The sequence below is a fragment of the Gallus gallus genome, chromosome 1 (genome assembly GCF_016699485.2).
Source record: "Gallus gallus isolate bGalGal1 chromosome 1, bGalGal1.mat.broiler.GRCg7b, whole genome shotgun sequence".
Classification (NCBI taxonomy): Eukaryota; Metazoa; Chordata; class Aves; order Galliformes; family Phasianidae; genus Gallus; species Gallus gallus.
The window spans coordinates 62,114,389-62,128,730 of record NC_052532.1 but is presented as its reverse complement, the minus strand read 5'-3'; the positions used below and the strand labels follow the sequence as shown (position 1 = coordinate 62,128,730).

General features: G+C 41.6%; 1 protein-coding gene and 1 long non-coding RNA gene across 4 annotated transcripts; one reads left to right on the top strand and one right to left on the bottom strand.

Moving 5' to 3' along the window:
• The first annotated feature begins 60 nt into the window (after positions 1–60).
• Positions 61–5,093, top strand: LOC107053357. Of its 3 annotated transcripts, XR_005842640.2 has the most exons (5): positions 61–578; positions 1,960–2,038; positions 3,383–3,445; positions 3,794–3,872; positions 3,991–5,093. It is a non-coding gene; the product is annotated as an uncharacterized LOC107053357 (long non-coding RNA). The 3 variants fall into 3 exon arrangements; XR_006932285.1 differs by lacking the exon at positions 3,383–3,445; XR_005842639.2 differs by lacking the exon at positions 3,991–5,093 and having other exon boundaries at positions 3,794–3,959.
• On the bottom strand, positions 4,637–12,952 carry TUBA8A (tubulin alpha 8A). The gene is given in 6 exon segments (NM_001396430.1): positions 4,637–4,953; positions 5,717–6,397; positions 6,984–7,132; positions 7,850–8,072; positions 11,208–12,089; positions 12,921–12,952. Coding segments are annotated over 5 exon segments (1,344 nt in total). The 5' UTR covers positions 11,211–12,089; positions 12,921–12,952; the 3' UTR covers positions 4,637–4,665.
• Positions 12,953–14,342: the final 1,390 nt, after the last annotated feature.

Here is a 14,342-nt window from a genome sequence, read left to right as displayed (position 1 = left end):
CCCCCCGGATAGAAAGTGAAACTGAGCTCCGGCTCAGCCCGGGCGAAGCCGCTCGTTTCTTCCTGCTCCCCGCCAGGAGCAGACGGGGTGCAGATGTAGGCTTTTGTTAGGAACAGCATCTGTTCCTTTTGGCTACAAAAGCAACAAGAAAGCCAAATTCTTACGAACTCCCACAGCAACCTACTTATTTAAAATAACCCCAGATAAGTTACTTGCTTAGAAACTTAATGCATGTTGCAACCTCGAAGTGTAACCGGTTCCGTTCTTAAGTGAGCCGTGGTCCCCAGAAGGGTATGGGTGAATGGCAGTGCAGTGGTAAACAAAATTACTCAGCCACAGAGTAACTCCAGCTCCAGCCCGTGCTGGATGATGCCTGGCCTCAGTGAGTCCAATTGCATCCAGAGCAGCGGGAATTTAGGCACCCACTCCTCCAGTGCATTTCCAGGCTACCTTCCTCTTCATACAGAGCACCAGCAGGAGGAATGGAGAGGTGTGGTGCCCTGCTTGGATGTTCTGCTTGGTGGGGAGCAGCTACCAGTCCAGCTTTGTACCACACAAGGAGACAGGAGAGCTGAGAGGTGAGTGATGCTGCCCTGCTGGCTGGGGAAATGGTGTGTGTGAATCACAGAATCATAGAATCCCTCAGGTTGGAAAAGACCTTAAAGATCATCAATTCTGACTACAACCCAACCATACCACCCTAACTAACAACCCTCTGCTATGATTCTAAATCGTGTCCCTGAGCACCACATCCAAATGGTTTTTAAACACATCCAGGGATGGTGACTCAGCCACCTCCCTGGGGAGCCTATTCCAGTGCTTAACAACCCTTTCTGTATAAAGAAGTTTTTCCTGATATCCAACCTAAACTTCCCCTGGTGCAACTCTAGGCCATTTCCCCTCGTCCTGTCACCTGTGAAGTAGGTGTCCTGCTGTAGGAATGGAATGTTGTTTCTGCATTAGATACTGAAAAGGGGGAATTGATCTGAAGAAGTAGAGCACAGTGTGTTTGTATTTTGTAACTTGTCCTTAGAAATAGCTGATGTGAAAAGGTAGAAGTACCATACATCTTAGTAGCATATTTTAGAAGTATAGTTGCTGAATTATGTGATTAATTCTTGCTTGCAAAACTGCAGTAGTTTTTAAATGTTCCGAATAGTATAGGAATAGTATTATGGACTGGAAAGCATATTGTAGGGCTATTCTGTTTAGATAGGAGACCCTCAGCAAAAGAAAAACAGACTTAACAAACAGCAAAGAAGCCAAGGCCTCTACACAAGGATTGCCTCGCTCCGTGGGTAGGTTGGGATGCAACAGGCAAGCATCAAGATACTCCCCTCTATCCTCTTTCCAAGCTTATCTCTATGCAAGGACGAGCAGATGTCCAGAAACAATGGCTGAGTATTGAATGAGCAAATGTGAGAAGTTACCTAATTAGCAATATGTGCTTAGCTAGCAACCATTTATGTTTATCCAGTATCTGTACGCTTAGTTGAGCATTGGGAAGTTTGTGAACCTGAGGTACTCAGCCAATGAGGAACCAGGGGAGGAAGAGATAAGCACTGAGTAATAAGGCATAGAAGATGTGATGCTGTTTTCTGTGTGCTCTCCTGCTTGCAGGAGGCCCGCCATTGCAATTGCAAATAAAATCTGCTTTATCAGAGACACCGTCCTGATAAATTATTTGGATATTTCCAACACTGCTATCTATGTGAAATAGATGGAGCCTCTGGGAGCCCAAGAGACCCCGATCATACAGCCTGGCCCTCACAGCAAGAGCTCTTCAGCCAAGGTAGCAGAGGCAGTGAAAATCTTCCTGAGCTATCACATGGACAGATAGGAGGGTACCTGTAGAGGCTTGGGGGCAGAAGGGTACAAATGACTCAGCATCTTTCCTGTGGCACCTGTGAATCATTTTGGTAATGAAATGACTCAGTGGTTTTCTCTTTGTGCTGCTAGTTTGTGTGGAGTCTGCCTGACAAAAGGGAGAGAAAGAAGAACTGCATAGCTGTACGCTGCCTTGAAACAGTTAAACCAAGTAAGCAGAGTGCAAATTGACACCGGAGATAACTGGAAGCTAGATTTGACAGATCTGTGTAAACCAGTGAGGGAGCGTGCAGCTGCCATGGCTTTTGGTAATGACCTCTTTGGGAGTCTGGTTGCTAGATTAAGTGGAGCATATGTCTTATTTAATAATATAGTAGGGTTTGCCTGTGGAAGTCAGTTGTGACACTCCAATTCCAAAATGTATTGGGCAGGTGCCTGAGCCTGGGAAATACACTTAGATGAAGGGATGGCTAAAAGTGAGTAGATTAAGTGTTTGGATCCAAATACACTGCCTGTTGAGTGTCATGGGGTAGTGTCACTTTGACAAAACCTGCTTGCTCCTGGTAACTGCCATAGCACTTCTAAAGTTACCTCCAAATCATTCTAAAGAGGTCGTTGACTACTGAGAGAAGTGGGATCCTGATTCCTAAGTGTCCTTGCTAGTAATATAAAATAAAATAAAATAAACCATAAAATTGATAATCAGGATGAGATTTGAAAAGCATTCTGGGAGTTAAGAACTCCACATCCTATGATTTAGAGTTTATAATGTACTCCACTCTGGATTGGTGTCTTCCACTTCTTCATTGCATCATTTTCAGCAGTTTTTCAAATAAGAAAGCAAGAACTTTATCTGCCATTTTTGTCACCATTTCTTTTTTAACAGTGTCCCATGTGTAAAGTTTCCTCTGTTTCTGGTTTTGGTCCCAGTTTAAGAGATAACAGTGAGTCTAAGGATCTAAATCCCACTGGACTGAGTAATATTTTTTCATGTTGCTTCAGTTAAATACATAATCATGTATATCCTGAATAGGGATATTTTCCTAAAAAAAAAAGAAAAAGGCATTTCTAGTATTCTGTAAGTGCATAATTCAGTGCTTTAGTGATCTGGATAATTAAATACATATCATACATGCTGTAACTGTCAACATAAATAGAAATCTCTATGTGAGGAAGATAACAGAATCATAAAATCACAGGATGGTTAAGGTTGGAATGGACCTCTGGAGGTTGTCTGATCCAACCTTCCAGCTCAAACCTATAGCAGCATGACCCTCTGGTATGTCTGCCACTCCTTTCACCCTCCAGGCTCAGACATTCAGCCAGTTTTCAATCCATTTCAGTGTCAACTTACATAGCTCGCACTTTGGCAGCTTCTCTTTGAGAATCTTGAAGATCTGACCAGAGACCATCGAAAGCCTTACCAAGGTCTAGGTGGCCTATATTCACTGCTGTCCCCTAGTCTACAGTCATTTTGTCATAGAAGTTTATCAAGTTATTCAGACATGACTTGGTGAATGCATGCTGACTACTAATAACTTGTGGGTTTTTTCAGTTAATGTGCCTGTAAATGGTGTCCAGGCTTAGATGCTCAAGGATTACCTTCCCAATGATCAAGGTGAGGCTGAACAGCCTGCAGTACCCTGAATCCTCCTGCTTGCCCTTTTTGAAGATAGGAGTGGCATTTCCTTTCTTCCAGTCTTTGGACACTTCTCCCAGTAGCCACGATTGATCAGAGATTGTTGAGAGTGGCCTCACAACGACATCTGCCAGCTCCCTCAGCACTTGTGGTTGCATCCCATCAGGGCTCTATATCTACATTAAAAGTTGCAGTGTTTTTTTTAGTCAAGAAAGATTGTCACTGCCTACTTAAGATGAGAATCCTATAAATTCAGGGTCTTTTATTTCTGACTTGAATTATCTTTGAGTGAACATTCAAATGCCTGTATTGCATATTCACTTGCAGGTGGTCTACTAAATAAAGATGACATTGTGATCTCATGGATAAAGTAGGGAATGCTGCTTGCAGAGGAAGAACCATTCAGGTAAAGAATACTGAAATGCTTTAGACTTAGTAGGAATTATGCAAAAAATAATAATAATAATTTAAAAAGCTTTGTTTGTTTGTTTGATGTTTGTTGGTTTGTTTGTTGTTTTTTAAAGGAGGCAATTTTCCCATTTAAAGAATTACAGAAACTGAAAAAAAATATTCCACGGGTTGCAGCTGTAATGCTTTTGGACCCAACCAAAAGGAATATTTGCTTTCAAAACACAGATGTTTCTCTTCCAAGTCTGTAAAAGATCACTGCTTTAACATTTGCGATTAAAACATTTGCTTTATCAGAAGTGATATTTCAAAGAAGAGTGAAATGCCCATCTTATGTCAATCAGTTGAAGGTCATTTAGAGGATAACGAAGCACAGAGCAGAGGAGCCGGTTCTCCATTTCCATTGTTATTTGCCATGCCAACAAGCAAAAGGCAAAGCTATGTCAAATTTAAATTTGAAAACTATAGTGTTTCACTGTAATCCATTATAAGCTTGTATTTATTGGATTATCATGTTTTAATGTGTATTAGAGTTTTAAAAAGCTTATATTAAATGTGCAAGAGAGGAGAGCAAGTCACTGTACATTGTTGGGAATGGTGGAGCATTACTACAGCTAATTGTATCTTACAGGACAATTTACCTGTGATTCGTGGAGCAAAAAAATGTCTTTACGTGACTCCTCCGGTATTGGTGTATATTACAAACAAAGGTGTGACATAATCATAGACATATGCAATACAGTGATACAGAGACAATTCTGTGCTCACTAGGAACAAGATGTATTTTAAAATTACTCTTCATCATTTTCATCTTCAAATGAGTCAGTTCCCACTTCCTCATAGTCCTTCTCCAGGGCAGCCAGGTCCTCTCGGGCCTCTGCAAATTCTCCTTCCTCCATGCCTTCACTTACGTACCAGTGCACAAAGGCTCTCTTGGCGTACATAAGATCAAACTTGTGGTCAAGCCTTGCCCAGGCCTCTGCAATGGCTGTGGTGTTGCTGAGCATGCAGACTGCTCGCTGAACCTGGGCTAAGTCTCCCCCAGGAACTACTGTAGGAGGCTGATAGTTGATCCCAACCTGGAAGTAGGAATATGAGAGAAGTATGAAAAAGGGCAGAAAGCAGTCAGGAAGTTGAAAAAAATGAAGTTACAGATGCTGTGATAGCATGGTACCACTATCAAATGGCAAATGCAATAAAATATAATAAGGTCATACACAATATATGAGCGTTTTAATTGCTGTGTACTTATTCTGTTTAATCTACACTGGAAACTTCCTGGCTTTCTTAAGAGCTACTCAACACTGAACATACAGTTTCAGTAAGATTCAAACTAATATGGAAAGTTGGTTCCCAGTTTAAAGTACTCGGTTTCTTAAACTAGTTTGCATGACGGATGTTTTTGCACGACTACTGTCTGTATTCCTGTAGAAATTATGTTTGTCAGCATTCTATGGAACCAGAGGAGAGAGGCCATGTAGCACTTCCGTATGAGAGGGTTAACTGACAGCTTCTCCAGGATCAGCATTTCCTTTATTGAATGTACTGTCTTCAGCATTCCCTTAGTTTTAGTTGTTGCTTCAGAGAGCACACTCACTGGCTCTTTCACAATTCAGGTCTGAAATCAATATGACTTTAGATTTGAACTCACACACCTAGATTTCCCCTTATAAATATTTACAAATCCGTGCCATTAGGATTCCTGAAGGAGAAAGCGCATATTTTATACCCACAAACCTTTTATAGGTTCATTCCTCTCACAAGTGAAAAGCATGCAAGATCTAAAGCTTTAAGTGCAAGATCTCAGCTGGACTTTAAAAGTTAAACTCATGGCATTCTCACCTTGAAGCCTGTTGGACACCAGTCAACAAACTGGATATTTCTCTTGGTCTTGATGGCAGCAATTGCTACGTTGACATCTTTGGGAACTACATCACCACGATAGAGCATGCAGCAAGCCATGTACTTCCCATGCCGTGGGTCACATTTCACCATCTGGTTGTTGGGCTCAAAGCAGGAGCTGGTGATTTCAGCCACCGAGAGCTGCTCGTGATATGCTCTTTCAGAAGAGATGATGGGGGCATAGGTCACCAAGGGGAAGTGGATACGTGGGTAGGGCACCAGGTTTGTCTGGAATTCTGTCAGATCCACATTGAGGGCACCATCAAAGCGCAGCGATGCAGTGATGGAGGAGACAATCTGGCTGATCAGGCGATTGAGGTTAGTGTACGTTGGGCGTTCAATGTCTAGGTTTCTGCGACAGATGTCATATATAGCCTCATTGTCCACCATGAAGGCACAGTCTGAGTGTTCCAGAGTGGTGTGCGTGGTAAGGATGGAATTGTAGGGTTCTACCACAGCAGTGGAGACCTGAGGAGCTGGGTAGATGGCAAACTCTAGTTTAGATTTCTTTCCATAATCCACAGAGAGGCGCTCCATCAGCAAAGAGGTAAATCCAGAGCCGGTGCCCCCTCCAAAGCTGTGGAAGATGAGGAATCCCTGCAGTCCGGAACAGGCATCAGCCTAGAAACCAAAAGATAAAATGGAAGAATAGGGGCCAAAAACGAATTAAAAGACTACATCGCGTAAGCATCTACATAAGCGTTTGCTTATTCTGAGATGAAGGAGAGAGCAATCATCAGCAGTATGCAGCACATATTTTAGGTCAGTATTTCTTGAGAAAGAGCTGATGATAATCTTGTTATTCGCTTCCTTCACTGGCTCAGCTTTTGACATAAAAATTAGCCTCTTAACAGTGAGCTCTCTCCCTGAACTCCACAGTTCTTTCTGTCAATCTAACTGAAACCAGTAACACAGAACTATGTAATCCACCCTTTTATGTCAGTATAGGTGTTTCAGAGCTATGCACATGATAGAATCATAGAATTGCTGATGAATTGCGTAGAAATGATGAAAAATTACATGTTCAGAAACATCTTTTAAGAATATCTGAAACCATGCAGCTGGGAGGTGACTACTGGTCTTCTTTCTTAGAGTGGTAATAGTTCTGTACTTCTTGTAGTCTCCTTTTGAACTGATTCACCTTGCCTGTAGCGCACTTCTTCCTTCAGTGGAACTAAAGTGCTGTTACAAAACTACTGGGACTTACCAGCTTACGAACACGATCAATCACTATATCAATGCTTTCTTTGCCAACGGTGTAGTGTCCACGAGCATAGTTATTAGCCGCATCTTCCTTTCCAGTGATCAGCTGTTCTGGATGAAAAAGTTGCCGGAAGGTGCCAGCCCGCACTTCGTCTGACCAAGAAAGAGAAATTATAAGAAGCTGCATGACCACGCTGCAGTGCCAACAAGCTGGTTGTTGTTGGCAGCGGTGACAGCTTTCAGTCATGGGAGGTCATGGCCCAGAAATGATCCAAAAAACATATACTGATTGAGAGGGGAAAACTAACGGAAAAGGGAAAACTTCCCTAGGAATTTTTGTCATTATTGTTGTGGCATTCTGTTTCTTTGTTGTGAGACATCTGCCAAAGCTGTTCTTTTCTCAAGAAGAGCTTGTTAGTTGTACCGACAAGAGGACGGGTTACCAGAAAAAAAAAAATGTGACTTGGGAGAAGAAAATCTCATTCCTAATTTTAAGAAACCCCATTTTTCCTGGAATGAAACTGTCAGTTCTCATTTTGAATCCAAAGTGGAGAAAAGCAGAATTCAAATGACAAAACTGTCATGATAAAGGAAACCAAGAGTTAAGAGTTTCCACAAAGAAGAGTCAACTGTGTACACTAGCTATTAAACTGCTGGGGATCCTGCCATTCCTAGGTCTGTAACACCGATAGAATTAATAGCATCATGACAGAATGTGACATTGAGTGTCACAGTAAAATTAATTTCATGCAGTCTCATGGTAGACATGGTACAAAGGATGTGCTTCTTTGTTTCAGTGGAGACTGGTGACACACTGTGGTGATACCTAAGAAGAGAAAGCCCTTTTCCATTGTGCAGGTTGATACTGACCTACTACAGTTGGTTCCAAGTCTACTATTACAGCTCGTGGCACATGCTTCCCAGTGACAGTTTCATTGAAAAATGTGGTAAAAGAGTCATCGTAGTTGAGTTGATTGTGCTGATCCTTGAAGGTGCCATCTGGCTGAATGCCGTGCTCCAGGCAGAAGAGTTCCCAGCACGCATTTCCTATCTGAACTCCAGCCTGGCCGACATGAACAGAGATGCACTCACGCTAGAGGGAGAGAGCAGAGAGATAAGGTCAGAAAAATCAATCTGCTTTAATATTCCTTATTCCTAAATTACTTTTTCCCAGAATATTACTTTTCAAAAAAGATATTTAATTGTCACTGGCAGCATTTCATTTGTGTGTTCAACTTCATGATTGAGACTGTACATACACAGGCCAATGACTGGGACAGACTTTTTAAAAAGTGAGGTCTTTATGCTGTAATACATGAAAGCAAGCAAAAAATAATAATTTCAGTTCTACAGAACCTGCCTTTCCTCCCATGAATTGGCTATACAGAGGAACACATCCCACTTTATTTTTACTTCTGGCTGGAACCTGACACAGTCATATGGTATTTTTCAACCGTATGTAACCCAAGACAGGTGATGTCTTTTGATCCTTTTACCCTCTGATAGCACACCAGAGTGGAAACTTGGAGGAACTGCTTTCAGCAATATTCACCTCAGGAAATGATTTCAGATTCTTTTGGTTGAAATTAATGTTCTTGCAAGATCCTGAACAAGCTGTGAACAAGCTGTGAACACTGCAGGTTCACTGCTTATTAAGTCAATGTTACAGCATGTAATGCACTTATTTAGATAATTTTGAGTATAATTCCTGCAGTAGCCTGGAACTTCAGTGAAAGGAACACAACATATGTAACACCAGGTTTAACTAAGCCGATGCATTGCTCAAAAGCCTCAACACATTGAGTACAGGGGCCTGGTGCTGGATTTCATATGTTCAGAAAGAAAATTATAGAGACTTCTGAGTTGGTCCAGAGTAATATGACATCACATGGAGGAAAGGAGGTTTTGTAAGTAAAGGTGGTTACAGACCACTTGGAGTTTTGCAACCTCATTTTCTGCTTTGGAGCAATTGTAATTATAATCTTCTGTGCTCCATGTTTGTGGTATCACTGGCCCTATCTATACTAGTGAGTAAAAGAGACAGAGTAGCCTGTACTGATTGATAATTGGTACGTACTCTGGCACAATTTTGGCTTGTGCCAGCTCCAACTTTCTCAGGTATTGCTTGGGTACCATTCAGAGGACAGCTCAATGTTGAGAATGGTTTCCAGTGAGCAGCACTGCCTGGTTTTGGAGGGGGAAAGAGAGATATGAATACAAAGCAGGCCATCCTAGCTGACCTCAAGGCAAGAGAGTGGTCCCCACTCATTTTGGGTTTGTAACATAGATATATCCAGTGACGTAAGAGCAGATGTGGCCAGTTAACTTTTTGTTGTTGTTGCTGACAAATTCTATAACTGCTTATCCTGCAAAATCATCCCATGATCTGACAGTTAAGTGTATCTATCTTCCTCAAACCCAAATGCTCTGGCAGGATGCACGACCAGCATCATCTCTGGAGTAGTTTTCTTCACAAATTGTCAGTGTTTGCATTTTATAAACAGAACTAAATATATCTTTTCAGGAGCAAGTGGTATTTTAGAAGTCACTACTGCCACAGGTTGTCATTTGCAGAAGTGCAGATGAATATAGAAAATCAATCTAATTATTTCATCCAAGGAAACATTTTATTTTGATTCAGTGCTCGTTTTAAGTAGCTGATTGTGAGAAGTCATTTGCAAAAGCATGTGTAATGTGCTTTCAAGTACACTTGTGCAACCTTGCTTTTTTTCAGTTAAGTTTTGCAGAAGTGAGTTATTTGAGTGCTGTTACATCTGCGTTGGCTAGTATGCTGCAGTGGAGTTGCAGTCTGGAGGATTACTCAGGAAACACTGAAGGTTAGATTGGGTTTAGTGAGTACAATTAATGCTGATTTGGCACAGTACAGGCTCTTGCTTTTCAATTAGATCCCACTGTGGATCTACAAGGCTGACAGCAAGAAAAAGAGCAGCTCTGTCTTTTAAACACAGAAATGAGGCAAGGTAACTTTTTAATAGATTCTCTTTTAGAGCAAAGCTACAATTAAAAGCCAAGCAATACTTGGAACCTTCTCTCATTATCAGTAGAGGAAGCAATTTGTGTGTGTGTGTGCGTGAATGTTGCCTTAGAATGTTAATATTGTAGAGCTTAGCATAGGACCACAATTGAAAACTGCAGACCCCGGTTGTTTCGTTTCAGACAGAGCTTCCACTTCCACTGGTTTGAAGCAGTGTCTTAACACTGCATTTTGGGCCAGGCTTTCTTCTGCGACTCCTGGCTTCAACTCCTGTTTCTTCCTAACCCAGCAATTGCTTGGAAATATTCTGGCAAGTAGATAAGAAAGTAACAAAGGGACTTCTAATTTTCAGTAGTAAACAGCTTTTAAAATTATATTAGACTTCTAGTGGGAAAAAGAATGGCCCTTCTTCAGAATCACAAGCAGAGCAAGCTGATCTCTACGTGGTATTTCAATTTCGAGCCTCCTCCAAACTAACATTTCACACTGCATCACTAATGTACTAGGACCTACCTTACAAAGTGTGGACCTGACTTTCACAGAGTCTGCTTTAGGACAGGGTAAATGCATGGAAGTGTATGTACTTTGCCTGTGAAATAAGCTTTCTCATTTTGGACCTGCAGCTGTACTGGCAGAAAATTACATAGTTTTCTACACTAAAATACAGCTGGCCTAGACATAAATTGGTGTACCAGGTGGAATTATTTTTTCACATTATAAGAGGCCTTCAGCAATTTCTATGGATTTATTAAAAAAAAAAACCCTTAAAATTTTAAAATTCTGTTTTACTTACTTCAACACATACACATATAGAAACCTTCCTGCACTCCAGAAACACATACACTGTATAGCTGTGAACAGTACAGACATCAGGCTTAAATTAGTTTAAGACAGGCACAAATGTAAGGAAAAGGATTAGTATTTCATATGAAAACGAACATGTGTTGAGAAAATATAGTCACACCAGGGATTACTAGAAAACTTCTAAGTCCAGATCTACTTTGCTGTATAATCCCACTAATTAGAGACTCTTTGAAGAAAATCGTGGCTCCGCATGCCTTGCAGCTCCACTGAGATATTCTGACACAGCTTTCCTGACCTTTTACATCATAACCAGTGAGTGAGGTCAGACTTTGCGGCACAAGCTGGTGGTAATGGCAGATCCCCCCTGACTGCCCTTGCCCGTAATCCTCCCAGTCCCTGTATGACTGGTGATCCCACATCCCCCCTTACCATGGTGGCTCCAATGGCGTTTCCTTCCCTCTCAGATCAGTGATGGCAGGTTTTTGCAGAGCCGTGCACTGAACGTCGCTGGGCACCTGCTTCTGCTCTTCAGTGTCACAGCGCTTTGGGCAATAGGTCACAGACTCTGCAGTTCAGCCTACTGCATCACCGCCTTCTGCCCTCCCAGCCGCCCCTAATATGCAAATTCAGCCGGACAGGCAGGGCTCAGATATACCCGAATATGTCACATATAGTCCCTTCTGATTCTGCATGATTATTAAATCTGAATGTGGCCACGTGACGTGCCTCACGCTATAATTTCTGAGTGCTATAAATATGTGTCGCATACAGGAGACGTGCTATCCCAATTCCCTGTTCTGCCAGCATGCATGTGGAGACAAGAATCATTCCTAAATTCCAGTTTGGAATACAGAGATCACAAAGGAACGAGTGAGTGGGAAAGAGGAGGACAGAAGAAAAGGCAAAAACTGAAAAATGGAAAGTAAACACACTTCCCATTTTAAAATGTCTTCTGCCAGTGCTCTTAAATGCTGGGCTGGCCTCTTTCTGTCCATATTCTGGCTGCCTCTTTGTCAATGTTTCAGTTAGTCCTGTTACTTTTCCTTCCATTCAGCCATCCGGGCTGTACTGCCAGCAGCATGGCACAGCATTCAATATGAAGTCTGACTTGTCTGTCCAATCACAGAAAGGAATTTGATTCTCATTGCATTGCTTATTGCAAGAAATAGCTGGAGGCATCACACAAATGCTTGCAGTCTGAACTAGGACAGTTGCCTCCACCATTACACTGTTTGCTCCTTCCACTGTAGCTCAGCACTGGAAAGAAGCAGCTTCTGTCAGGGGACAGATAAGTCCTCATGATTTCAGCTCCTAGGTCACAAAGAGGAAGGCACACTTAATTTCTTGAATCTGAGTATTTAAGTATCCCATCTTTAGAAATACACTGTCTATAATTAAGTTTAATCAGCAGGAATTTAAATTTATAATTACTAAATTTTAGGTTAGTCTACTTTGACATGATGATATTAATAGATTGTTCTGCCATTGTTGGCAACCAGCACCTATCTTTTGCTTTAAATCTTACATTTTAACAGAGCGAAGTAGTTGGCACCATTTTTCATAAGCTCTTGTTTACTTTGGTATGATTTCGTTTGGGTGTCCTTTACATCAACCTCCAAATTTATCATCTCTGGTTTTGGCCAGGAAAGCTTCAGATTTCTGGAGCCAAAGATGTTTTTTAAAGAGGAAGAATTCTCATGGCAGTTCACCTGCTGCTCTGTGTAAGCTGAGTCTCACGCTACTCTAGGAAATCATCAGGCAGTAACTTTAAGCCTGAAGAATAGTTTGGTTTAGTGTTCTTCTTCCAAAGGAGCTGGTAACTTTCCAGACAATCCTCAGTGTTCTGGGCAATCTGAAACGTTAACAGTCATAACTCCACCAGATAGAGCGTCTGTACAGAGAATCACCTCAGGAAAAGATCTCAAAGCAAATAGAAGGCAGTCCACTACCCAGAATCTCTTAGTCACTCTTTGAGTCAACATGTCAGGTGTCACAGCTACAAAAGCCCAAAGAGCTCAGTGAGTCGCTTAAACATTGACAATTTTGTCCATATCTGTACTTTCTCTGCTCTTCTGTTGCCTCTCTTCTGAACAGACAGTGAGAGCACCTCCTGGAATCAGTGTTAATTTAACGGCTGCCTACCTCACTTGTCCAGAACCCACAGACTCAGTGGTGCCCCATTGAGCAGAGTCTGCGTCATTCCTCACTGGTTGAACACTTCTGGGGAGGAGAGAGTGCTATATGATGACAACACAGAAGTGCAGCTGTGAGTTATTATCTCCAACTGTTAATGCTACAATCAAAAACAGCCTATTACAGTTTTTTTTTCTAAACCAACAGCAACGACAAAAAACTTCAGCCCTCACACAAAATCCAACTCCTTTTTCTCTACTTAAAAACAGACACTTCTCTGAAAACAGTGTTTTGAATAATCTAGAGCTTAAATAAAGAGTTTAAATAAAGAAGCACAAAGTACCTCTTGGGAGACAGTTTCAAAAGTTATTTATTCTTTTTAATAAAAATTGCCATATGTAACATTTCTACTTATGTTGTAAATTGTAGAATTAGATACAGAATTGTTTCCTACGGTATTGCAATTTCAGAACAACAGTTTCTAATATAAAGACTGCAGTGGAAATGCCAAGTCACAGCCTGAAACAGTGATTGAACACCTGGTGGGAAGGCAGGGCCAACCCAGGGGAGCTCAGGTGTAAGCCATGCACCTGAATGACTGGAAGGGGTAGAGCCAGGATCCACCCCTTCCCAGACCTCATTTAAGGGTTGGCAGTGGAGATGAAGGCATTTCTTGCCAGAGGTCCCTGCCTGCCTGAGGCTTCCTGAAGGTAAGCAGTGCTTTTTTTTATTATTTCTTTATCTATGGCTGCTGTATTTGGGCTTGTTCTCATTTGTTGTAGCCAAGGACTTTATCACCCTGCTGTTATCATCCCGCTATAGCATTACAAAGGCTGAAGTTGTTCATTTTGCAGATAAGAAGGCAATCTAGATCAGTGATGTTTCTGGATATGGCATTTCCAACAGAGGTTGGAACTTGATGATCCTTGAGGTCCCTTCCAACCCAGGCCGTTCTATGATGTCTGCTTTTCTTTAGATTCTTTAGCAAATCTAATACAAACTGAGCTGCCAGAAAGAGGGCAGTGTTCCTCTCAACAGTTTGAGTGAAACATGTTGCATCTCTGTAGCCCTGCTGGAATTGTGTATGATGAGTACATCTCAGATAAAACACTTTTTTTTCAAAGAAACTTATTTATTAAAGATAGCTAATAAAGCTAGCATTATGATAGTATTGTGGTATATATTAAAAGACCTTGTTCTGTTCTCCATCCCCTTCAGGTCTCTTCATTGGGGTTAAGGGAAACCTTCCAGATAAGCATGAGTATGTAAGCAAGTTGGACATATGTGGTGATGTCAGTACAGCAGGCTTATTGTCTTGCTTCAGGTGTTATTCACACACAGGGCTGCTTGGCAGTTACCCCCAAACAGCTGGGATTTGCTTTACCTTCTATTACCTTTCTTCTGCCCTTCTTAAATAGATGCACAAGCCAT